Source organism: Peromyscus maniculatus, chromosome 7 (assembly GCF_049852395.1).
Source record: "Peromyscus maniculatus bairdii isolate BWxNUB_F1_BW_parent chromosome 7, HU_Pman_BW_mat_3.1, whole genome shotgun sequence".
Classification (NCBI taxonomy): Eukaryota; Metazoa; Chordata; class Mammalia; order Rodentia; family Cricetidae; genus Peromyscus; species Peromyscus maniculatus.
The window spans coordinates 94,023,017-94,048,520 of record NC_134858.1 but is presented as its reverse complement, the minus strand read 5'-3'; the positions used below and the strand labels follow the sequence as shown (position 1 = coordinate 94,048,520).

Sequence of the window (25,504 nt, the reverse complement as noted above, 5' to 3'; positions counted from 1 at the left end):
CCTCAAAGCAGCAAGCAAATAAACCAAATCCACCCATCTTCACATAAACAAAAACCTTTACAGACCCTAAGCGCTAGGGCTAGCAGCGCACACCGTTCATCTGAGCATTCCAGAAGCAGAGGCAGGCAGACCTCTGTGAATGCAACGCCAGCCTGGTTTAAACAGTGAGTTCCAGGCCAGCTGGGGCTACATAGTGAGAGAGACCTTGTCAAAAAAAAAAAAAAAAAAAAAAAGTGGGGGGGGGCAGGAATCCAAGACTCCCATCCCCAAATTGAGATCCACTGAACCAGATAGATTCCTGGATCTCTAAAGTCTCCCCTCCATTCAACATGTCCCGCCTCCTGCGGCCAGGCAATTTGTAAGATTCGGAGGTGACGGTGATGAAGACACGTTTCTCCCTACTCTGCTAGTTCACATTTGGGAGAGAGGAGACGAATGAAGAAGGCTGGAACAAGGTGATTTCTGAGAGACGCGGGTTTAATAAAGCAGGACGCAGGGCAGTGCTCACTCACTGTCCTGGGCTCGCTCTGCAACTGAGGCTGGCGGTCACTACGGAATCACAGCAGGCGCCGGGGTCCCCAGGGCCGGCCTCACCCAATCGCACCAGCCAATCAGCGCCGCCCACCTCCGGCGGCGCGGCCTCGTCTGCGCGGAGGCGCTGCTGTGGCCGGCGTTTGGGCCCTCCTGAGCCGCCGTACCTCTCGCCGCCGCCCCCAACGTCCGCGTCGCCGTTCTGCGCCGCCGCCATGGCCGGCGCGGAGGACGGCGAGGAGCTCTGCGTCTCATCCTCACTCTCCGGCGGTGCAAGCTCCAAGTCGGGGGCCGACAAGATGTTCTCCCTCAAGAAGTGGAACGCGGTGGCCATGTGGAGCTGGGACGTCGAGTGCGACACCTGCGCCATCTGCAGGGTCCAGGTGATGGGTAAGCTGAGCCCCGCCCGCGGGGCCAGGGCTGTGGCGTCGGGGGCTGCGGCGAGGCCGGGGCTGCGAGCGCGGCCTGCTGGGCCCGCCGCTCGCCCGGGATGAGTCCTGCGGGTGGTGGACGTGACCAGCCGAGGAGACACGGCTGGGTGCTCCCTGGGAACCCCGAAGGCAACCTCCGCGTTTTTGTGGGTAACCCAGCGGCCAGCAAACCCCGCAGCGGAGCGCACTCGCGGATCGGAGGGTTGAGGGGTGCGGTTTTTGTTTATTTTTTGAGAGGCCCTCGTGGTCCCCAGGCTGACTTGGAACTTGCCCATGTAGCCGAGGTTGGCCTTGAACCCTTGGTGCACCTGCCTGCCCCCTCCCAAATCCTGGAAATTACGAGCCTGCGCCACCGTGTGGATCTCATGTCACGGCTCTGGTTACCACCGAAAATGATGTTCGGTCGTCTGTGTGGATTCGGTGCAGCTGCTGTTTGGCCGGCTTTTAAAATTGAGATTGACAAGATGAGTCGGATAGTGCTGGCGTGTCTTGAAGCGAGGGGCCAAGAATATTTAGGAGCCATGGGAATCCAAGGATAGAAAAGCCCTTGATTCAGAAACATGCAACTTCATCCGTCATGTGCCCTGCCCTCTTGTGCCTTTTCGAAGAACCTTCTTTCATAAATAGTCTTAACATCTTATTTTGAACGAAAATATCGGACCAAGTGAAACCAGCGGAATCTAGTTGTTTTACATCGAGCTCAGTCCACCTTGAAAAGAGCCCTGCCTCTGTCGCCTTCTGTCTCGTTTCTCCTTTTTTTGGGGGGAGGGGGGCGGTCTAGGAGGCAGGGTTCGAGACAGGGTTTATCTGTGTGACCCTGGCAGTCCTGGAACTGTGTAGACCTGGCAGGTCAGGTTAGAAGCAAGCAGGGACTATGTGAGACTCTGTCTCAAAAACAAGAACCTTTATTGGTTGCTTGAGGAATCTAGATCCTTTTGTGTATATAAACAAATCATGAATACACGGGCATGGCTTATTTACAATAGTGTCTTAAAAATAAACTGACCCCGAGATTGGTCCACATGAATGAGCGTGTTGGGCCTAATTTGTGCCAGTGTAATTGGCATCTTTTTCCAAGACAGGGTTTCTCTGTGTAGTTTTGTTGCCTGTCCTGGATCTTGCTCTGTAGACCAGGCTGGCCTTGAACTCACAGAGATCCACATGGCTCTGCCTCTCGAGTGCCACCGATGCCAGCATAATTGGCATCTTTGACAGACTTTCTCTAAGGCCACTGACAAGCTACCTTGTCATAAGAGCTTGTAAAATTATCGTTAGCCCTTGTGAAACGTTGGTCATAAGTGAATTAGTAGAATGCCATGTATTTTGTTTCTCTTTAAATAGTTATTTTTAGATGAGAAGTTAATAATAGAAGAATCTGATCTTCATCTCTGCTCCTCGGGGCTTTTGTTTGACTTTGAAGGTCTGGATTTCCAGTGTTGCCTCCTGAACCTCGGATGAGATTTGCTTTGTTTGCTTTTAGATGCCTGCCTCAGATGTCAAGCTGAAAACAAACAGGAGGACTGTGTCGGTATGTGGTGATTCTCCCTCCTGCCTTGTCAGTGGAAGCTTTTCCTCGGTCTCTGTGGGAATGTTTGAATTTGCAGCTAAAACTGGCTGTATTAAACTGGCTTTGGTGACCCAGGCCTATAAGTCCAGAACTAGGGAGACTGAGTGAGGCCAGCTTTTGCTACGTAGTGAAGACCTGTTTGGTTTTTCCAGGCAGGGTTTCTCCATGTAGTTTTGGTGCCTGTTCTAGAACTCTCTGTAGACCAGGCTGGACTCCTAACTCACAGAGATCCACCTGGCTCTGCTTCTCAGTGCTGGGATTAAAGACGTGTGCCACCACAGCCCGGTGATTAATTGTTGATAGAAATGTTCAGAGCATATAGGGGCTGGTGAGATGGCTCAGTAGATTAAAAAAAAAAGTGCTTGCCTCTCGAACCTGATGACCTAAATTTGATCTCTAGAACCTATTTGAAGATGGAAAGAGCGGGCGGCGGCGGTGGTGGCGCACACCTTTAATCCCAGCACTCCTGGAGGCATAGGCAAGCAGATATTTGTGAGTTCCAGGCCAGCCTGATCCATAGAGCAAGATCCAGGAAAAGCGCAAAACTACACAGAGAAACCCTGTCTCAAAAAAACAAAAAAACAAACAAAAAAAGATGGAAAGAGCTGACTCCACGAAGGTCTGACCTCCACGTGAAGCTTGGCATGCATTCTCCCATCCTATACACAGTTAGAAATAAAAACAAACAAAATCAGGCTGGGTGGTAGTGGTACACATCTTTAATCCTAACACTCAGGAGACAGGCAGGAGAATCTGAGTTCAGGGCCAGCCTGGTCTGCAGAGCAAGTTCCAGGACAGGCTCCAAAGCTACACAGAGAAACCCTGTCTTGAAAAAAATAACAGAATTAAAACTAAAAGGGAAAGAATTCACCTATCTTTTTAATAAATAATAAAATGTTTCTCAAAATTGAATTGGTTATATATTCATTCATATTCTTTTTTTTTTCTTTTTTCTTTTTTTTTCATTCATATTCTTGATAAATATTTTGCTAAGCAGAAAGAAATACAGTTCCTGCTAAGCAAACTACAGGGCCAGGACTGGTTGAGCACACCTGTACTCTAGCAGAGGCAGGACAGGTTGGACACAGCCTGCTCTCTCATAGCAGATTCCAGGCCAGTCAGAGCTATGGCGTGAGACCCTGTCTCAAAAACAAAAGGACGAAGTAGGACAGAGGGAGGGAAGGAAGAAAAGACGGATTTCAAGACCTGGGCATGCTGGCCTACACCAGTAATGCCAGCACCTCGTAAGATTGCCGGAGACAGGGCAATTACTGTGCCTACATATCAAATTCCTGGCCAACCTGGGCCAATAGCAAGGCCCTAGCTCAGCAAAGAACCCTGATCCCAGAGAGTTGCCTCTCCAGCCACTCTGCAAATCCAATTGTCAGGTGAGGAGCTGCACTGCCCGCTGGCATGGTAACTCTCAGTTGGTTGCTGGTTTTGGTCTTGCTATATGGCCCTGACTTGACATTTGCTGTGCAGACAAGGCTGGCCTTTCAGTAATCCTGTCCCCATGCTGGGACTGTAGGCCTTCACGACCACACCCAGCTGGATGGCTTAACATAATTCATCCGTTCTAGAAAAACAGCTCAGATGTACAGCTGATGATGTTCCCATGCCTACCAGCTGTTTATAATAGCCTGCTATAAGCTGATAGCCCGTCAAACATTGTATCTTGGTAAATAAAAACCAGAAGGATGTTAGAAAGGAAAGCATAAACGATCCCTAAGTTCATCCCACGCCTAAGGAGGTCTGGGATCTCCGACAGACTCGAGTCTAATCTCCTAATTTAAGAAGACTGCAAGCTTCAAGTTTAGGAGCTAAGGGTTGTTTGTGACTTTGCCCCGAAAACACAGGGCACATTGTTTTGTTTTGTTTTCTGAGACAAGAGTTCTGTGTAACAGTCATGACTGTCCTAGAACTCATTTTATAGACCAGGCTGGTCTCAAACTCACAGAGATCCACCAGCCTCTGCTTCCCGAGTGCTGGGCCTAAAGGCAAATGCCACTGTGTTCAGCCAGTGGCACATGTCTGTCTGTCTTTCTTTCTTTTCTTTTCTTTTCTCTTCTTTCTTTCTTTCTTTCTTTCTTTCTTTCTTTCTTTCTTTCTTTCTTTCTTTCTTTCTTTCTTTCTTTCTTTCTTTCTCTCTTTCTCTCTTTCTCTCTCTTTCTTTCTTTTTTCTTTCTTTCAAAAAACCTTTGTTTTTATTATTTGTGTCTTTCACAGCATGCCTCCTAGTCCCACTCATCACCCTCACCTCCCCCCCAAATAAATAATTAAAATTTAAGAAAAAAAGGAAGAAAGGGGAAAATCTCATCATAGAAATGTTGTTTTCTTACTCTCTTTGAGGGGGCTCTCCACCCAGCTCACAAATAAATCACACATGGAGGCTTATATTCTTAATTATGAATGCCCAGCCTTAGCTTGGGTTGTTTCTAGCCAACTTTCCTTATCTTAAATTATCCTGTCTACCTTTTTCCTCTGGGCTTTTCCCGTTCTCTTACTTCTGTAAATCTTACACTTATTCCTTTGTTTGCTGGGTGGCTGGCCCCTGGAGTCCTCCTCCTTCTCTGGCTACTTCTCTTTTCTCCCAAATTTCTCCTTCTATTTATCCTCTCTGCCTGCCAGCCCCACCTATTTCTCTCTCCTGCCTTGCTGTTGGCCATTCATATCTTTATTAGACCGTCAGGTGGTTAGACAGGCACGTAACACAGCTTCAGAGTTAAACAAATGCACCATAAATAAAAATAACACACCTTAAAATAATATTCTACAACCTGGAAGCTGCATTGTGATACAGTGAGTCACGCAGTACTCCCCTTTATCCATACATTTTACATGCAGGCATTCATCCCAAAGAATAAGTAGTCAGGTTCCAGGCTCCTGGTCTCCCACACCATCCACTCTGGGCCCTCACTGGGACTCTTCCCAGCAACATCCCGTTGCTGCCCCGTGTTGAGATCCTGTAGCCCTGGGTCCGCAGGACTGCCATACATACACACATCTGTGCTCCAGCAGATCACAGATGGGATAGATGTTGGGGTGGGCCTGGATAGTTGCAGGGTTGGTTACCCCGCCTGCTCTCCCTATCTTCACCACCAGGGTGTGCTCCTGCATTCAGTGGTATATTTAAGTTTAACTTACACTTGTAAATATTTTTGTCAATAGAAAAAAGACCATTGTGACCATTTACCTGACATTTTTCAGGATTATGAGCCATGAGTATTTTCTTGCTTTTTTTTTTTTTTTTTTTTTTTTTTTTGGTTTTTCGAGACAGGGTTTAGCTTTGCGCCTTTCCTGGAACTCACTTGGTAGCCCAGGCTGGCCTCGAACTCACAGAGATCTGCCTGCCTCTGCCTCCCAAGTGCTGGGATTAAAGGCATGCGCCACCACCGCACGGCTTCTTGTTTGTTTGTTTTTTTTTTTAACTAAAATTTTGAACTTAGTAATTTAAATCTTTTAGAATATTTAAATTTTTTGCTTTATTTCAGACATTTGTACAATGTATATTGATTATGTCCACCTCCTGTTCATCCCTTCCACTCCCCTGAACTCCCTGCTCCATGTGTCCCCTCCTACCTTCATGTCCTCCTGAGCTTAACTGTTTAAATGCAGTGTCCTGTCGGTTGATTGATTGATTGTTTTGAGACCAGGTCTGGCTTTGTAACCACATTGGCCCAGAGCTGGTGGCGCTCCTGCCCTAGTGCTCAGATTGCAGGTGTGCACTGCACGCACACCTGCTCAGCTGTTCTTCTTTTCCTTCCAGTGGTCTGGGGAGAGTGTAACCACTCCTTTCACAACTGCTGCATGTCTCTGTGGGTGAAACAGAACAATCGCTGCCCTCTCTGCCAGCAAGACTGGGTGGTCCAAAGAATCGGCAAATGAGAGAGAGGTGAGAGGAGGCTTTCCTGGTGTGTGTGCAACCCTGGATGATCTTGCTGTCAAGTTACCGGACAAAAGCTAGACCACTCCAGCGGATTATGTCTTCAGATAGAAAGGATGATGAAGTCTTTTGAGACTCGTCCCGGGCATGGTTTACCCTTTTGTCACTTTTAATTTTGAGAATTTTCTACAATTAAGATAATTTATTAAAAATGGCCTTTCCTACCTCCATTGTGTGTGTCATACATACTGCTTAGAAGAGCTATAAGAAAGAGAACACCGAAAACAGAACGACCTTATCATTTATCTGTTGGTATGAGAGGGGCAACCCATGGTATCTGCTGTAAGTGAGGATTTTGATTTTGGATCAGTGAAGAGGGTAAGTAAAATGTAACTTTCAGTAAATGAGACTTTGTTTCCTAAGGTCTCCATTTTGACTCATCAAAGGAAGCCTGGATCTGCACTTAACTCACTTTTCAATCGTGTGTGTGTGTGTGTGTGTGTGTGTGTGTGTGTGTGTGTGTGTGTGTGTGTGTGTGTGTAGGCAGAGTTTCTCTGTGTTAGAGCTGTGGCTGTCCTGGAACTCTTATCTGTAGACCAGGCTGGCCTCAAACTCGATCCATCTACTTCCCAAGCGCTGGGATTACAAGTGCATGCCACCACCACCCTGCTCACTTAGCTTTAAAGAGGTATTTTCTGAAGATTGTACTATATATTTTAGTCAAAATATTAGCGGGAAAATGCTTACCAGTATAACACTGGAGTTTATAATGTTTTAATAAATGAAGTATTCTGTTTTTGAGTTATTAAATTTTTATCTTGCTGGGCGGTGGTGGTGCACGCCTTTAATCCCAGCCCTGGGAGGCAGAGCTAGAAGGATCTGTGTGAGTTCGAGGCCAGCCTGGTCTACAGAGCGAAATCCAGGACAGGCACCAAAACTACACAGAAACTCTGTCTCGAAAAACAAAAACAAACAAACAAAAATTTATCTATACCCTTAAACTTACTAAAATAATTTGTTAACTAATTGGGAAAAACTAATATACTTTTTATTTGGCAGTTAAACCTAATTACTTGGAAAGACACAAGCATTTACATTTTATCAAACTCATCCAGTGGGGCTGGGGAGATGTCTCAGGGTGGCGGGTGCTTACTGTGTGAGCCTGAGGTCCAGACCTCTGTCCCTAGAGCTTGTTTGTTTGGTTGGTTGGTTGGTTGGTTGGTTGGGTTTTGGAGACAGGGTTTCTCTGTGGAGCTTTGGAGCCTATTCTGGAACTTTGTAGACCAGGCTGGCCTCGAACTCAGAGATCTGCCTCCTGAGTGCTGGGATTAAAGGCATGTGCCAAACCGTCCAGCCAAGATGCCCTAATTTTTTATATACTAAAATGGAGGTTACTGATAGGAATTTTTAAAAAAGTCCAGCTGGAGGGATGGATTAATGGTTAAGAGCATCCATGTTGCAGCTCATAAGGAATCCAACATCCTCTTCTGGTCCTCCGTAGGCATTATACTGCATACATAACACGCAGATCTGCAGGCAGGCAAACACTCACACACTCTAAAGTGTTTAAATGTGGTTAGAATCGAAATTGAGGATTAATGGAGGGTTTACTCAGTGGGTGCAGAGTCTGAGATAGGGTCTCACTGTAGTCCTGGCTGGACCGAAAGTGACAGGAGGCTGGCCTCGGACTGTGACAAGCTCCTCGCCTCTGCCTCCTGAGTACTAGGATTACAAGTGTGCACCTCTCTACCTGGTTGACTGGTTTCCTTTCATTTGGCTCTGGTTCTCTGAAATTTTTGGCTCTGTCAGCAGGCCCCTGAAAAGGCATGGGTGAAAAGTTTCTAAAATTTCTAGGTACTAGAGATATACACGGTTTTGGTCATTAGTAGCTATTAGTAGCTTTTTTGACATTTAAAGCTTGAGTCGTGAGTTGTGAAGCAGATATTGGGCCTTGCTGTGAAGAAGGAAGCAGCCTGTGGGCGACTCGGGTCACCGATAGTTTGTGAGTGGAATCCGGAGGGCGGTGGTAAAGACTGTGTTCACCAGCAGAGCTGGCTAACAAAGCCCTGTTTATGCTACACATCAGCATCTGAGGGCAGAGAGGAGGAGCTGAGACAAAGCTTAGCTCTGACCCTGGCCCTGCTGACATGTCCCCTCTACACAGCCAGCCAAGAGTTCCTGTACATACTGTTTCATCAGAAAAAACGAGGAGGCCTTTTGGTTATGGTTTCCAAAACCATCAAGCAGGATTTTCTCTGGAAATGATTAAATGGTATTTAATGTCTTCAATTGCATATTAGTAAACATTTTAAAACTATAAAAAAATAAATAGTTAGGTTCTCTGGCTCAAGTCACTGTAAACAGTTTCATAGAGTGAAATATAAACTCTGAAATGTCGCATGGTACCATCATACACCACCTAACTCCATCCCCTCATCTGTCTCCACTGTGTTCAGTCTCGAAAAACTCAGTTTCTAAAACTTTGGAGGCAGGACTGGCTTCCTTGGAACAACAAGCTTGAGTTTGTCATTTGGTGCCAGGGCCTCCCAGAGGCACCCTAGTGGCACAGGAATGAAAGAATTTCTTTAAAAGGTAAGATTCACTTTGTGCTGGGGATTGAGTCAAGGCCTTGCACTTTCTGTCTTTGCCCAAGTGACCATCATCTTCTAAGGAAGGGCTCCCAGAGCCAAGTGTTGCTCTCTGTGACGTCCAGACTGAAGAGCCAGCTCCAGTTACTGCTCGGGAACTAATGGAGACCTTGAGCTGGTAGACAGCTTTTAGGCCTAAGTACACAAGTTGGTTTTGTTTATTATTTGTTTGTTTTTTATTTGAAAGGGGAGTAGAAAAGCTTTGTCTTTTGTTTTGTTTTTCCAAGATGGTTTCTCTCTGTAGCCCTGGCTGGCCTGGAACTCAATCTGCAGACCAGGCTGGCCTCAAACTTGAAGGGATCCGCCTGCCTCCGCCTCCCAAGTGCTGGGATTAAAGGCGTGGGCCACCACCCAGGGGTTTGTCTTTTTTTAAAAGTCATTTTCAAAGAAGAAACAATGCTGTGGTTCTGAAATAAAGAATGACAAGTTTCCAGTGTTTAGTAGGACCATGTGTAAATCATGTTTAGGGAAATTGTGTGTGGTGGCACATACCTATATCCACAGCAATGTGAAGACTGAAGCAGGAGGATCACAGAAACCAAGAAAAAAAGTTACAGATTTGAATATAAAGGAAGTAGCACTGGACTGGGCAATGATGGCACACACCTTTATTCCCAGCTCTTGGGAGGGAGAGGCAGGAGGATCTCTGTGAGTTCGAGGACAGCCAGGGCTACACACAAAGAAACTCTGTCTTGGGGGAAAGAAAGGAAGCACTTAAAGTATAAATGCTTGTATTCTAAACTTCTGTATTTAACATTTTTTTAAAGATTTAGTCATTATATACACAGTGTTCTGCCTGCATGTATGCCTGCACACCAGAAGAGGGCACCAGGTCTCATAGATGGTTGTGAGCCACCATGTGGTTGTGGGGAATTGAATTTAGGATTGTAGAAGAGCAGCCTGGGGGCCATCTCTCCAGTCCCCTGTAGTGAACATTTTAATGGTGTACCAAAATACTGAAAATGCTTAATGTTTGCATGAAGTAACTCACAGCACTTTTTACTTGTTCTGTAGCTCAGACTAGCCCCTAAGTCTTGATCCTCCGGCCTCCAATCCTTGTAGCACACATCTGTCATACCACCTTCAGATCATCCCAGTCTCATGGGTAGGTTTTGTTCAGCAAAGTATATCCCCCAGGAAAAAGAGGTTTCTGTATTTTGATATTCATAATTGTATATTATTTTAACTATGGAAAGATGTGCTGCATTTGTCTATGCCATGGAATATTTCTTTAACTGTGTAAAGGTGTGTTACTTTTGTTTATGCTGCATTTGTTTAACAATGTAAAGATGTGTTGCATCTGTTTCACCTTGTCTTCCTAAGGCCCCTGATCAGTCTAGTAAAAAGCTGAGCAGCCAGAAGCTAGACAGGAGAAAGGATAGGTGGGGCTGCTGGGCAGAGAAAATACATAGGAGGAGAAATCTAGGCTATAGAGAAGGGAGAGGAATGTAAACTAATGTTTCCTGTCTGCACCGCCCAGTGGTCCCAAATAACTGACTCAGAGGCTGAATATGAATTATAAATAGCCAGTAGCTCAGGCTTATTACTAACTAGCTCTTACATTTTAAGTTAACCCACATTCCTTATTTATGCTCTGCCATGTGGTGGTACCTTTATTAGCATGGCACATCCATCTCCTGCTGCCTCTGCATCTGGCTGGTGACTCCTGACTCCGTCCTTCTCCTTCCCATCATCCTTAGTTTGGTCACCTTGCCTAGACTACCTGCCTGGCTTCTGGCCAATCATCATTTTATTAAACCAATTTGAGTGACAAATCTTTACAGTGTACAAGAGGATTGTTCCACAGCAGAGGAATGAGGGAAGAACGAGGGAGAAAGAGAGGAACACCCCGGAGGCCAGAATCCAGGCAGCCACCAGCCATGAGAAGCAGTAAAAGTAAGATGTACAGAAAGAAGGTAATACGCTCCAAGGCCAAAGGTAGATAAAGAGAAACAGGTTAAGATAAAAGAGCTAGCCAGAAATGAGCCTAAGCTAGGCCGAGCATTCAAAACTAATATGTCTGCTGGCCGGTGGTGGCCCATGCCTTTAATTCTAGCACTTGGGAGGCAGAGCCAGGTGGATCTCTGTGAGTTGGAGGCCAGCCTGGTCTACAGAGTGAGATCCAGGACAGGCACCAAAACTACACAGAGAAACCCTGTCTTGAAAACAAACAAACAAACAAAAACCACTAATAAGCCTCAGTGTCATGACTTGGGAGCTGGTTGGTGGCCTGAAAAGAAAAGGCCTGGTACACATAATAGCTGAGACTTCCCAGGGGAACTGGCCTGGCCAGTCAGTTATGTCACCTCTCTATACCTGTTTCCATGTGTATTGTGATCCCAGCCTCACCGGATTATTCTAGGGTCCAGGGCTTCCTTTTCTCCATGGTGTGACTAAGTATTTGGCAAAGCTCAGCAGGAGGAAGGGCTTGCCTTGGCTCAGTCTGAGGAGACGGTCCATCACAGCAGCCGGGGAGGCAGCCCGAAGCCGGGAGCAGAGATGAACGCTGCTGTCTGGACTGCATTCTCCTTTGTGTTCAGTCCAGAGCCCCAGCTCATGGGGTGGAATTGCCACAGTTAGGGTGGGTCCCCCCACCTCAGTTAACCCTGTCTAGAGACTCCCTCGCAGGCGAGCCCCAAAGCGTGGCTCTTAGGTGATTCTGGAACCTGTCAGGTTGACAGTATAAACGTCACAGGGATTAAGAAGGTGAACTCAAGAGTGTCTGGTGCTGGGAAGGGCGCTGATCCTTGGCGCCTGTGAAAGCTTTAGTAGACGTGTGTTCCATTACGGGGTAAAGCCCTCCTAACTTCTCAATCGGAAAAAAAGAAAAGAAGAGGCAGAAGGCAGAGGAGGAAGTAAACGGTGTGGATGCATCACACAGCTAGGCCTTAACTACTTCCCAAATAGTTAACACGATGTTCAGATTTATGTGAAGAAAGGGCTCTGTAAATACTGAAAGTTTAGTTTTAGCCGGGTGATGGTCAAGTGCGCCTTTAGTCGCAGCCCTGTCTTGAAAAACGGAAACAAACGTTTAGTTCTAGATTTGCCATCTCTGTAGAGCCTTGGCCTTTCTCGTTTGTTTTGACAGAGATGGGGTCTTGTGTACACCAAGCTGGCCTTGAACTCGCTGTCCTCCTGGCTCCACTTTGCAAGCACGGCACCGTCATCCAGTTCTTCTTAGCCTGAGCGCTGCCCTTCTGCCGGCCGCTATGATCTTGCCGGTTGGCAAGAAACTTGAAGCGCTGGTCTTTGCAGCGTCTGTACCCCCAGTGTGTGACAGCCGCGGCCACCGCCGGTGCTCTCTACTGTCACAGCTGGAGCAGGCCCCTCCTGTTGGAACCCTCACCTGCCCACCGTTTGCAGCTCTTGTGTGTGCCTAGCAGGTTGGCATTCCTTAGTCCGTGGCAGCAGCTGGCATGGGCGCTTCCGGGTAGACCTAGGTCCCAAGGTTGCTGGGCCTCTCAAGCCTTTGACATCAGCCAGTGGTGCAATTCCTAGGTGTCAAGTGTCCCTTTCCCCTGAAGGCCTGACGCTCTCTGGAACTCTTCCAGCCAGGAGCCTGCAGTCTCCTTCCCATGGCTCTTTATGGTCTTCCGTCCTTCAGCCTGGGGGGTCTTCTCTCCACTTCCACCTTCCCTCTCTGAAGGCTGCTCCAGCCACTGTCACCTCTGCCTGGGGCTGCTGCTGTGGATTACCAGCCTGGCCTAAACTACAGAAGGAGGTAAGAAAAGACCAGTCAAGAAAAGCAGCCTTTTATTAATAGAACTAGTGGCAGTACCCGAGGGACAGCACAGGGACGTGTCTTCCAGCCAACTCACGGAGTGAGCTGGACAAGCTGCTTACACAGAGAAAGGGAGTTTCCACCAGTCACACACACATCACAGGCGGCCTTGGAGGCTTATATTTGCACCAGTCACATCTGTCTGCTAGGCTACCCCTGTGGCCTAGTTAGAAATGGTTGTAGGGTCCGCTATGTTTCACCAAGGTGCGTGACAGCAAAAACATCTGGAATTGACGTTTAAAAGGCCCTAGTTGAGGCTGAGCCTTGAGCTAGAACAGTCAACTGCGATTGTCTAGTCCCTCAGGTATCTACAGTGTGCAAACAGTAGGTGCTGGCACAAGGTAGACCAGGGCTGTTGACTACCAATCCTTTGCTCAAGGCAGCCAGAGCAGCAGAGTCCAGCCACTGCGATTAGAGTCAGATTGCCCCACCACCCAAGTCTGCTTACAGGAAGGTGAGCACCAGGGGTTTACAGTAAGACCTTAAGGAACTTACATCAACATTAATAATTTGTTGTTTAACAAACTTTAACATGACTTAGTACCTGCTGGGTGCCATGGGGAACATGTGCTCTGCTTCTCTGTTTCATAGAGCTGTCTACAGCTGTGCATGTGTATTGAGACTTCAATTCTCATTTTAATGATGTGTTTATCCATGTGTGTCTATGAGTGGATACGTGCACCTGAGTGCAGGTGCCTGCAAAGGCCAGAAGAGGGTGTCAGATCCCAGGGGTGTGGGTGTTGGGAACCAAATTCAGGTCCTTTGGGAGAGGAGCAGGCACACTTAACCTCTGACCCATCTCATCTGCCTGAACTTACATCCTTTTGGTGAATCTTGGTCCCTTAATGTGCCTCTCCTCTGGTAACTCTAACTCCGCTTTATCTACAATTACAGATACTCATAACGTCTTATTTATTGCATGCCTACTACATACAAGGCTTTGCCATGCTAACAGAATGTTAATAAAAAGTCTTATCTTCAGAGACCACCGTCTGTGTTATGGAGTGCTGCTTTCCCAACACAGTTGTGAAGTAAGATTTGCTGAGAGTAACCTGGGAACTGAGATACCACATCTGCTTATAATGTGTATTAACAACCGTGTGTGTGTGTGTGTGTGTGTGTGTGTGTGTGTGTGTGTGTGTGTGTGTGATAAAAACCTGTTCCTAAATCAGGTGTGGTAGTACATACCTATAATCTCATCACTCTCAAGACTGAGGCAGGAGAATTGCTACTAGGTCAAGGCCAGGATGAACTAGCCCAGAGCTAGTCCCAGACTAGCTAGCCTGAGCTCCAGAGTAAAACCCTATGTCAAAAAAAAAGAGAGGGAAAAAAAAACCAGCCGGGTGGTGGTGGTTTATGTCTTTAATCCCAGCAGAGGCAGGCAGATCTATGAGTTCAAGGCCAGCCTGGTCTGCAGAGTGAGTTCCAGGACAGCCAGAACTACACAGAGAAACCCTGTCTCTGGAAAAATAAACAAATAAATAAAGGGAGAACGAGGAGGAAGGGTTTGGGGCGGGTACTAGAGGCGGAGAGGAGGAGACGATAAAATACCATCGGTAATGATCAAGTCTGCAGCCTCTGGGGCCAGGCTCTCTCCTGAGAGCTTTGTATAGCAACTCACTTCAGGTCTGGGGCTTGGCTCAGTGGGTAAATTGCTTGCCTTGTGGGCATAAGTACCTGAGTTTGATGCCCAGAACCCATGTAACTAACCTAACCTAACCTAACCTAACCTATATGGTTGTCTACACTTACCTCAGAGCTGTGGAGGCAGAGACGGGAGGATCCCTCCGGGTTTGATAGCCAGCCACCCTAGCTTGCTCCAAGCTCAGGTGAATGAGAAACCATTTCCAAACACAAGGTGGACAGATGCCCAGGTTGACCTTTGACCTCTCTGGTGTCAGCACTCCGGGGCTGAAGCAGTAGGCTTGCCACAAGTTCATGAACAGCCTGGCTATATATTGAGACTCTGTCTAAAGAAACCACACACACACACACACACACACACACACACACACACACACACACACGTGAGAGGCCAGAGAGATGGCTCAGCTTGGCCTGTTGCCAAGTCTGCCGATGGCAATCTGAGTTCACTCCTGGGACCCACATGGTGGAAGGAGAGAATTGACTCATGCAGGTGTACTCTGACTTCCACATGTGTGTCGGCGCATGCATGCATGCATGCATGCACACACACATACACACACACACACACACACACACACACACACACACACACACCAAATAAAATGAACTGAAATACCAATGAAAATGAAAGGCCCTGACAATTTATCACAGTTGCTACATGGACAAAATTCTCTCACTGAGCGCTAACCCAGGGTGGTTAGAGCTGGGGTAGTTGGGAATCTTAAAAAGAGGGAAACATCTGCCTGTGGACACATCCCAGACAGCCACATGGAGTCACTGAGCAGCAGCCTGCTGGGACCCATGAAGCAGATCCTCACCAGAACCCACCTGCCTGCACGCTCACCTTCAACTTGGGGTCCAGAATGGTGAGAAGGTGAAGCGCCCAGCCTGTGGGCATTGCCCTAGCAGGCCAAGGCGGCCAGCCCCTGTCAGGGGTCGTACATCTGGGACTGGAGGGCAGGTGTGGGCAGACTGGCTGAGGACAGGGGCTCCTTTCCACGGCCTGCACTGCCTCATGGAAGCCTTCTCTAAACGCCTTCCTCCAGAACAACCTGGCTGACATCTGCTCTCCATAGTTCAGCTGAGTCTGGACCGCCAGCATTTGGGAGGCTGAGGCAGCAGGAGCTTGAGATCAGGACCATCTTCGGGTGCATTGGAAGACAAAAACAGATGAAAGAAGCACACGAATTTCTTCATTTCTAGGCTTGTTTTTAGAGCTATGAGTCATGGTTTTCAGCTATTACCCAAAGCTTCCTGTTCTACACCATTCGTACTGACCAGCTTTGTGTTATGATCAAGTTGAGGAGATAGTTAGCTTAAAAGGAGAAAAACGCAGGCCAGCAGGATGGCCCAGTGGTTAAAGGCATCGCTGCTAGGCCTGACGACCTGGGTTCAGTCCCCTTATCCTGCCCCTCCCCGCCCAGTGCCGCAGAAGGAGAGCCGACTCCGGCAGGTTGTCCTCTGATCTCCAAACGCACACTGTGGCCTGTTCACATACACTAATAACAAAAAATTTAAAGAGGAAGAGTGAGCGATCGCACAGCTTTGGGTTTCTCATCAGGGCACCAGGTGGCAGTGGCAGAGGCAACCATCAAAAGGAGAGAGGAAGGAACCAGGTCCCCAGGGCTCAAAGAAACTTCCAGAAGGCCCCACCCCCTGAGGGTCCATGGCACCTCCCAGTAGCATGACCCTGGGAACAAAGAGGCCAGGACAGAGGCTGAAGGATTGTCAGAAATTCAAGGCCAGCTTGGTCTACATAGCAAGTTCCAGGCCAGCCTGAGCTACATAGCAAAGCCCTGCCTCACAAGAAATGAATTAGTTAATGAAACTATCTGGTTCATTTATTCATAACTGCTAAAACAGTATTCAAGCAGGTTACCCTAGCGTCAATCTTTTTAATTTGGTTCCTAAGATAATTCACTGAAAGGTTAAAGTGTGGTTATCTCCGGAGTTCCTCTAAAATCAGTGTGTCCTTGGCAAAGCAGGCTGGATAAAGAGGATGGCGGTGTGTGATGTGAGCGGCTGACTTCATGGCATCATTCAATCACGAGTCAATCAGCTGACACACGCTTGGCAGCAAAGCTCGGAAACCCAACTCCAACGCCACAGATGCGGCTTTATTGTCCCACACAATGAGGAGTTGGGATGGGAAGTCCAGGGTTGGTCCAGCAGGTCAGCAGTGCCATGCTGAGCCAGGCTCCCAGCCTCCTGCTCTGGACATGGTCAGCATGAGGCCTTATTCCCGGGTCTTCCCCACACCCCCACACCCCCACCCCCACCCACAATGAGACAACACCATTCCCAAACAGATCTTGTCTTCTCTATCTCAGGGAAACAGGGACCAAGAGGACCGTTTTTCTTTGCCCAGGCTTTGGCTAGGGCGCGGGTCTTTAGTACCTTGAATCGACCTGATTGGCCAGAACTATGTCACACTGCTGCTTTGGAATGTAAAGGAAAACCAGAAATGGAGGTTTGGTTTTGTTAAAATCAATGTTTAGCCAGGCATGGTGGCACACACCTTTAATTCTAGCACTTGAGAGGAGAAGCAGGAGGATCTCTATGAGTTCAAGGCCAGCCTGGTCTACATAGAGAGTTCCAGGACAGCCAAGACTACATAGAGAGACCCTGTCTCAAAATAGTAATAATAATAATAATTGTTGTTGTTGTTGTTTTTATTGGCTGGAGAGATGGCTCAGTGGTTAAGGGCACATACTGCTCTTCCAGAGGACCTGAGTTCAATTCCCAGCACCCACATCAAGCAGTTTACAACCACCTGTAACTCCAGCTCCAAGGAGAATCTAATTCCTCTGGCCTTTGCAGGCACATGTATTCATACACATGTACTTACACTCTCTCTCTCTATCTCTCTATCTATCTATCTATCTATCTATCTATCTATCTATCTATCTATAATCATTTGTTTTATGTGAGTGAAATTGGGCATGACTGTGCCACAGCATGTGGAGGTCTCAGGACGTTTTTCTGGAGCTGGTTTTTCTGTCCACCTTGTTATTAAGGCAGGGTCTCTTGTTTCTGCCAGGCTGGCTGCTCTAGGCTGGCTTCCCGTCCCTGCTGGCCATCTTGCCCTAGGAGTGCCAGGATCTCAGGCGCACTCCACCTGATCCGGGTTCTGGGGTGGAGCTCAGATCAGCAGGCTTGCGTGGAAGTGCTTTTACCTAAGCACCTTAGCCCTGTGCTTCTGGGGTTTCTGGGGTTTTGTAGCTTGGTGGTTTGTTTGTTTGTTTGTTTGTTTGAGACAATGCTTCTTGAAACGCAGGCTGGCCTGGAACTCACTATGTCCTCAAGGATGACCCCGAACTCCTGATCCTCCTGCTTTTACTTCCTAAGTGCTGGGATTACAGATGTGCACCACAACACCTGGCTCCAGAGATGGAGGGGTTTTTGTTTACTAAATAGGAGAAAACACTGAACGGAGGTTAGGTAGGCAATAAAAGGGAAAACAGTTGGGAATGGATGCTGGATGAATCAACTGACTTAACTGCTGTAATTAGCATGAACAGTTAAGTATGGATTAGACGCGTGGCTTAATGGTAGAGCACTTCCCTAGCCTATTGAAGCCCTGAGTGAGATTCCTGGTACAGGAAACCAATTAACAATCACTAATACTTTGTTGATGTTGCCATGTGTCTGAAACGGTGTCTATGTTTTGAATGTACTGGCTTGTAAAGGAGAAAAAATGTAGTAGACCTTTAGAACATGTCTGTTATGATACAAGCTTGGATAACCCTTGAATAAAATGTCATGCCTGAAAATATAGCTCCATATTAAAGAAACATGTAGTGGGGTGTGGTGGTGCACACCTTTAATCCCAGCACTCAGGAGGCAGAGGCAGGCAGACCTCTTTGAATTCGAAGCCAACCTGGTCTACAGAGTGAGTTCCAGGACAGCCAAGGCTACACAGAGAAACCTGACTCAGAAAAGAAGAAACATGTCATGCAGACTATGATAGCTACCTTTAGATCTTTTCCCAGACCTTGATTTTATGCAGAGTTTCAAAACTACAGTTTTTTAAATTCCGTTTATTTTGATGTGCTTTGCCTGCATGCCTGGTTCCCTTGAGGCCAGAAGAGGGCATCTGATCCCAGGAAGTGGAGTTCAAGACGGTTATGAAATGTCATGTGGGTGCTGGGACTTGAACCCAGATCCTCTGGAAGAGCATTCCATGCTCTTACTCTCTGAGCCCCAAAAGTACAGTCATTTTTGAAACTTCAAACTGAACTAATACATGGAACCTTTTACAAGTAAAATCATCACCTTTATAATTGTCCTAACAAAATTTTAACCATTTGGAAAGATCCCAGTCCACTACTTTTGTCCAGCTATCCTTCCCTCCCACAGCTGCCTCGGCTCCTGGACAGTAGTTAGTCTTCTGCTGACTAGAGGCAGGGCTGGGGTCCAGTTCAGTTGGTAGAATGCTTGCTCAGCCTGTAGAAGGCCCGGGTTCCATCCCTATCATGGAGTATACTGGTCTTAGTGGCCTATACCTGTAATCCTAGCCCTGAGAAAGCAGAGGCAGGAAGATCAGAAAGAAATCCAAGGTCATCCAGCCAGTTCAAGGTTAGTCTGGGCCCATGTCCTTGTCTCAGAAACAATAACAGAAGAATATGACAGGAGAGTTGAGCATGGCACACATGCACGCCTTTAATCCCAGCAGAGGCAGGTGGATCTCAGGTGAGTTCAAGGCTAGCCTGGTCTACATAGTAAGTGCCCCAGAGTGACCCTCTCTTTTAAAAAAAAAAAAAGACAGAAGACATGGAAAGGGGCAAAGGTACCCAATTGCTCATTGAAAAATCAACCTGAAAACTACAAAGCCGTGGCTCAGTGGTTAAGGCACATACTACTCAGAGGAGTCTGTCTGTTCAGTTCCTTGAAACTACATGCTAACCGCCTGTAACACCAATTCTGAGGGAACTGATGCCCTCTTCTAGCCACCATGGGAACTGCATGCATGTGGTGCACATACATACATTCAGATGAAGTACTTAAAAATAGTAACAAATAACCCCCCCTCCAAAAAAATTTTTTTTAAATCACAATGAAATACCAGTAAGGTTTAGCCCCCTGCCCCACACACACACAAAAAAAAAAACCCTCAAGTTTAAAAGGCTGGTAACAGCCAGTTAGCAGTACTGGAGAAAGTACCGGGAAAGTGGGATAACCACTTGAAAACAGTGGGCAGGATTTTTGAAAAGTTTGATATAGGGATTAGTGAGATAGCTCAGCAGCAAAGGGCACTTGCTGTCCAAACCGACAAGCTGAGGTTGATCCCCAAGACCCACATCATGGGAGAAGAAGGTCCACTCCCACGTCTGTCCTCTAAGCTCACATGTGCGCTCTGGCAAGAATCTACACACATGCAATAATGCAAGACAAAGGAAGAAAGAGAGTTTGGTGTACACACAGGCTATGAGCCAGCAATTCTTTCCACAACTATTTGCCAAAAGCAGTGAAGACTGGTGACCACACAAAGACCTTTAAGGGATTACTCAAAGCCGCGGTTTCATGTTATATTAGTAATAATAGCTTTGTCCTAGTTAGGGTTCAGCTCTGGACTAGAACAAGCCCCAAACTAGAAACAGCACAAATGTCAAACAATAGAATGGTATAAAATAGAGGTGAATCCAGAGCAGGGAAGAACAGTCAACAGCTAAGAACAAAAAAACCGCAGGAAAGCATTGGGTGTGTAATGGAAACATTGTCTTCATTCGGGCGACAGTGCAGGAGTATATACATTTGCCCAAATGCATCGCCCGCTGCACTTAAGGTCTGTGCATTTCTCTGTACAGGAAATAGACTTGAGGAGCTGGGCGTGTAGCTCAGTGACTGAGCATTTGTCTAGCAAGCAAGTAGGTTCAGTTCCTCACACCAGAAAGGAACAAAAAAGCCGTAAACCAGAATGCTTTTAAACTCCGAAGTGCTTACTTAAGAGCTCATCTGCAAAGACCCTTTTGAGTTTGCTAAGTGCAAGTGTGGGAAACTGTTGATGGTGTTCCATTTGTCTTAATGCTCGAGTCTTCAAGGAGGCACTCGAATCAAAATAATTGCGCTTCTCTTCTTGTTCTGGTCCCCTGTGGAGGCAATCTGAGAAAGCTCCGCGGAGTTCATTAGAGGCCCTGCATTTCAGAGGCTTATCAAAATGGACAAGAAGTAAGAGGTGGAAGAGGTATTTCTTGGGGGGAAATATTTTATTCATGCCAAGTGACTTTGGGAATGTGTCTCGGGGACTTAAGTGAGACAGTGTTGGTGTGGTCTGAAGTTTTCCTCTGCCTTCTGGACTCTCTGACAAGAGGCTTAGCGTGTCTTCGACTTTTTGAGTTTGAAGTCTTTTTTTATTTGGGGGGACAGAGTCTCACTCTGCAGCCCAGGCTGGCCTTTTTGTCGGCCTCTCAACTGCTGGGTTGATGACAAGTGTGAGCTAATGTGTACCTTTCTCTCTCTCTCTCTCTCTCTCTCTCTCTCTCTCTCTCTCTCTCTCTCTCTCTCTCTCTGCAGTCAAGTGCTATAAAGTGCTGGGGGTCTAGCCAGAGCCTCGGACGGGCGGTAAGCTCTCTACCCCTCAGCTGGAGCCTCCACCCTGAGGTTCACTTTGCGTCGGTTGGTTGGTTTTAAGAAAGGAAGAGTCTGTACCTCATAGTTTGAAGGCACAGCCTGGCATGGCAGGTTGTCATGGTCACGAAGCAGCAGGATCAGGAGGCAGCTGGTCACATCGCGTCCCCCTCTGAGTGTAGGAAGCAGGGAAATGTCTGCTGCTGCCGCACAATTCAACTCGCTCGCTCTTTTTTATTTTATTTTTTTTTTTTTTTTCATTTTTTACTCAGTCTGGGGCCCTAATCTGTGAGATGGAGCTGCCCACATTCAGAGTAAGTTTTCCCTTCTCAGTGAAACCTTTTTGTATGATTTTTTGTTTTGTTTTGTTTTTTTTGTTTTTTTGTTTTTCGAGACAGGGTTTCTCTGTGTAGCTTTGCGCCTTTCCTGGAACTCACTTGGTAATCCAGGCTGGCCTCGAACTCACAGAGATCCGCCTGGCTCTGCCTCCCCAGTGCTGGGACTAAAGGCGTGCGCCGCCACCCGCCCCAGTGAAACCTTTTTAAAAACACCTTCACAGGCGTTCCAGAGGTGTGTCTCCTAGAGGATACTAAATCTAGTCAGGTTGGCCATGAAGATTACCCATAACCCTGCGCTACTCTTATCAATCTAAGATGGTTTTGTCCTAACCAGGAGAACATGGACGAAGCTGTGACGCTCCAGTGCCTAGACCTCAGGACTGAGTCTCTGCCTGGGTCCTTTTGGAAAGCAGCCCTGAAGCCATGATGCTTTTAGGATGCCTGAGAGGAGAGACCACAGGAGTCAGGGGCTGAGCTACTGCCCCACGCCCACCGGCTGCAAGCCGTGACTGAGCCTGCGCGGAACCAGAAAGGGCTTCGCTGTAAACAAACAGTTGCCCAGCCAAAGCAAATATAAGTAGGCAGACGTGTACGTTTTTGTGAGATGAATGCAGAGATGGAAGAGATAAATGAAAAGTGTGCGGGGGACTAATACGGGGCAAAGGGACCTGACATGACTACGCCATCACCAACAATGGACCAGAGATAACTTTGGCCCAGGAGTGGTGATAAGGAAATAAGCAGAAGGCAGTGCTAGCTGGGTCTGTGGTGGGGTGATGGATTGTTAACACTCCCTAGCTGGCGGCGGGGGGCGGGGGGGGGGGGACAGGCATCTTTGGGGAAGCAGATTCTGCCCCCTCCCCTCTTGCTTCCCAGCTGCAGGTGGTCTTGGGAGCACCTAGGGTACAGTGTAGGAGACACAAAATGTTAACTGAAGGACTCCATTATAAATCTAAATCTGCTGTGAGGAATCACCCATGATGGGGTCGGAATTTCGGTGATTTGTCTGTCTGGGGTGTCACCCACAGTCTCGTAAGCAGCCCCTCATCCATACTCTTAGAAAGCCCAATAAACACACCGGCTTCCCCAGCTGGGCTTGGATGGAGTCCTCTGTCTGTCATGGTACCCTGTGGAGTAAATGGATGTTTGTTCACATGCCCCCCGGGAAAAGTAACGCAACATGTGGGCTTCGTTTGCCGTGCCGTAGTGACACCCACATTACTAATTTCTTCTTCTGTGTCACGGGCATCCCTTGAGATGCCATGTCAGGGGTGAGGTGGTGTAGTGCATGCCATGAGTCCTGCTTTCTGTCATGGCCGCTGCCTAGGGACATAACGACTCTACAGTTACTTTGTTTATGAAACTTGGGTTTGACATATTTCTTAGCATAACTCCTCCCCCAGCCGTGTGGTCCAAACGCTTAAATTTTTCACTCTTTTATTGTAATGCCTTCATTCTTGCAATTCTCAAATATTTTGATTTTCCCCGGGGGGGGGGGGGGGGACTTTTACAGAGTTGACTTGCTAAAATTTATAGCAAGCCCTTCCCATCTCTCTATTCCAGAATACAAAGTGTTTTATAGTCTGCTAAAAATAACCTGAACTCTGGTGCCCTGGTTTCGTTCTTATAACCACAGAGCTTTTCCCTGCACAGTTCCCATGGATATCCCCACAGATGAAATAAACGTCTTGGGGAACTGATTTTGCTGTACTTACTAACATAGCTGTGTTTAGTTTCTTCTGATCTCTTCCTTCCAGAGCGGTAAGAGAACTCTGAGCTCTCACTGTGTGACTGATATATTCACATATATTCATCTTAGATTTCATACTTGCCATAACTAACTCCTACGCCGACTCTCTGTGTCATTTCCTTCCAGTAAACCAATCACTCTCTCAGCTTTTAGCTTTAGTTTTAGTTCTTTAGACAGGGCCTCCCTATGTAGCCATAGATGGCCTCACACCCACAGAGATCCTCCTGCCTCTGCCTACCAAGTGCTGGGCCACCACACCTAGTTTCTCTCGTCCTCTGTGACTCTTTTGGTTAGGAAGCACACTCCTAGCTGGATGTTGTAGCTCATACCTTTAATCCCGGCACTAGGAAGACAAAGGCAAGTAGACCTCTGTGAGTTCAAGACCAGCCTGGTCTACATAGTGAGTTTGAGGACAGCCAGGGCTATTATGTAGAGAGATCTTGTCTCAAAAAATAAAAGTAATAGTAATAATTTTTTTAAAAAGCACACTTCTTGTTATGGGTGTGTGGTCATTGTTTAAATAACTCGAGTCTCATTCAGAAAGGACAATGTTTATGTTATGCCAGACTGTATGTAGGTCCTAAAGGTCGATGTTTATGTTATAGATGTAATTTATGGTAGAAATAAGAAACTTGGAGCAGGCCTACAGATTTGTTCTTTCTTCTTCGAGCACGTGAGCTTTCTGTCTGAAGTAGCTTCAAAGAGCACAGTTCTCTCTCTGTTCTGGGTACGAATTGGGAAGTGGGTCCGGGTGCCTGTGGAAAGGGTTTTTTTCTTTAGATGCACAGAACCTTTCATTGTTGATTGGAGGAGCCAGGGACTCAGCTGTTAGCTCGATACCATGGTACCACTGCACCTTGAGGCCTCACAGGAAAGTTCTGCTGTTTTCACGGGGGCCAGCATCCTGTACCATTTGTAAATAGGACCTCAGCTTTCTTCTGGGTGTCAGGCTGTATTTGTTTATCTTAAGCAGCTCTCTGCTAGGGAGGATGCACCATGAGATGATCCCGGATCGAAAAGTGACACCCTGAATTCTAGTCCAAGTCTGAGGCTAATTTTTTTCTCTGGTCTCAGTTTTTGTCACATGCTGGGTTCATACTAGGGCTACCGGCATTTAACAAGCAAGTGTGTGATTGGCAGACAATGCTTGCAGTTAATAGGAAAACACTTCGTGGTTTTTGTTTGGTTGTTTGGTTTGGTTGGGGTTTGGGGGGGTATTTATGTCTGTCTGTTTGTCTGTCTATCTGTTTGTTTGTTTGTTTTGAGACAGGGTTGTACAGGAACTCCCTCTATAGACTGGGCTGGCCTAGATTGTCTGCCTGCCTACTGAGATGAAAGGCATGTGCCGCCGCCACCTGGCTGAAAACACTTACTTTCTGACATTGCCTGCAGACCGGAGCATTAATTGCTCTCTCTCGCTCCTTACACTTGGTGCCTGCCTGTATAATAGCTTTTAAGCACTTTGTATCCTGGTTTTTCCATCATTGATTTCCCAGTCATCAAGCCTTTACAGTCAGACTCCCTCTTCTCCTCTCCATGTGACTGCCGAGGAGCCCTTCTGGGCTTCCAAGGCCCCCTGCCAGCTTCCCAGGAAGCTTGAGTAATTTTTCCTCTATTTCAACCTTGTTCCACTTATCAGTTACCAGCTCTCGGCCAGCCGGCGTGTATTCAGAAGCAGCACTGTTTTTCTGCCCTTCTCCACATCTCTACTCCCTTCACCCACTACGGTCTGCTGCAGCTGCAGCTTTTCTCTCTTCCATCGGCCGCTTCGGCTTGCAACCCTGCTGTGCCACCCGGAGTGTTGCATTGAAAGCCTGATGCAGACGTGGATGCTTTTGATCCCAGCTCTCTCCGGAGGCAGAAGCAGGGGCATCTCCATGAGTTCAAGGCAGGCCTGGTCTACATAGTGAGTTCTAGGACAGCCAGGACTATATAGTGAGACCTTGACTCAAAGAAGAAAAAAAAAAGGTGTGTGTGGGGGTGTGTGGGGGGGTGGGGGTGGGTGTTTGCATTCCAGAATCCCACACTGTTGCTGACATTTCTCTGCTGTCTGCTTTCCAGCCTCCAAGCAGTACTCCGGGAGTCAGCCACCCCTAAGGAGTCAGATTAGCTTTTGTGCACCATACTTTCCTGGCCATTCCTTTACAGGACTGGGCCTCCCTTCCCTTACTTTTAAATGTTAATTGCCAGGCGGTGGTGGCGCACGCCTTTAATCCCAGCACTCGGGAGGCAGAGCCAGGCGGATCTCTGTGAGTTGGAGGCCAGCCTGGACTACCAAGTGAGTTCCAGGAAAAGGCGCAAAGCTACACAGAGAAACCCTGTCTCGAAAAAGAAAAAAAATGTTAATGAGCCTTGGGGATT

The 25,504-nt window shown here is 47.3% G+C and overlaps 1 protein-coding gene across 2 annotated transcripts; it reads left to right on the top strand.

Moving 5' to 3' along the window:
* The first annotated feature begins 700 nt into the window (after positions 1–700).
* Positions 701–6,642, top strand: Rnf7 (ring finger protein 7). 2 transcript variants are annotated; one of them, XM_015994086.3, is made up of 3 exons: positions 701–914; positions 2,443–2,490; positions 6,296–6,642. In XM_015994086.3, the coding sequence occupies exons 1-3, from the start codon at positions 747–749 to the stop codon at positions 6,350–6,352; spliced, it is 273 nt and encodes a 90-aa protein (XP_015849572.1). In that variant the 5' UTR covers positions 701–746; the 3' UTR covers positions 6,353–6,642. The 2 variants fall into 2 exon arrangements, with proteins under 2 accessions (XP_015849572.1, XP_006975226.1); XM_006975164.4 differs by having other exon boundaries at positions 712–921.
* The last annotated feature ends 18,862 nt before the right edge of the window (positions 6,643–25,504 follow it).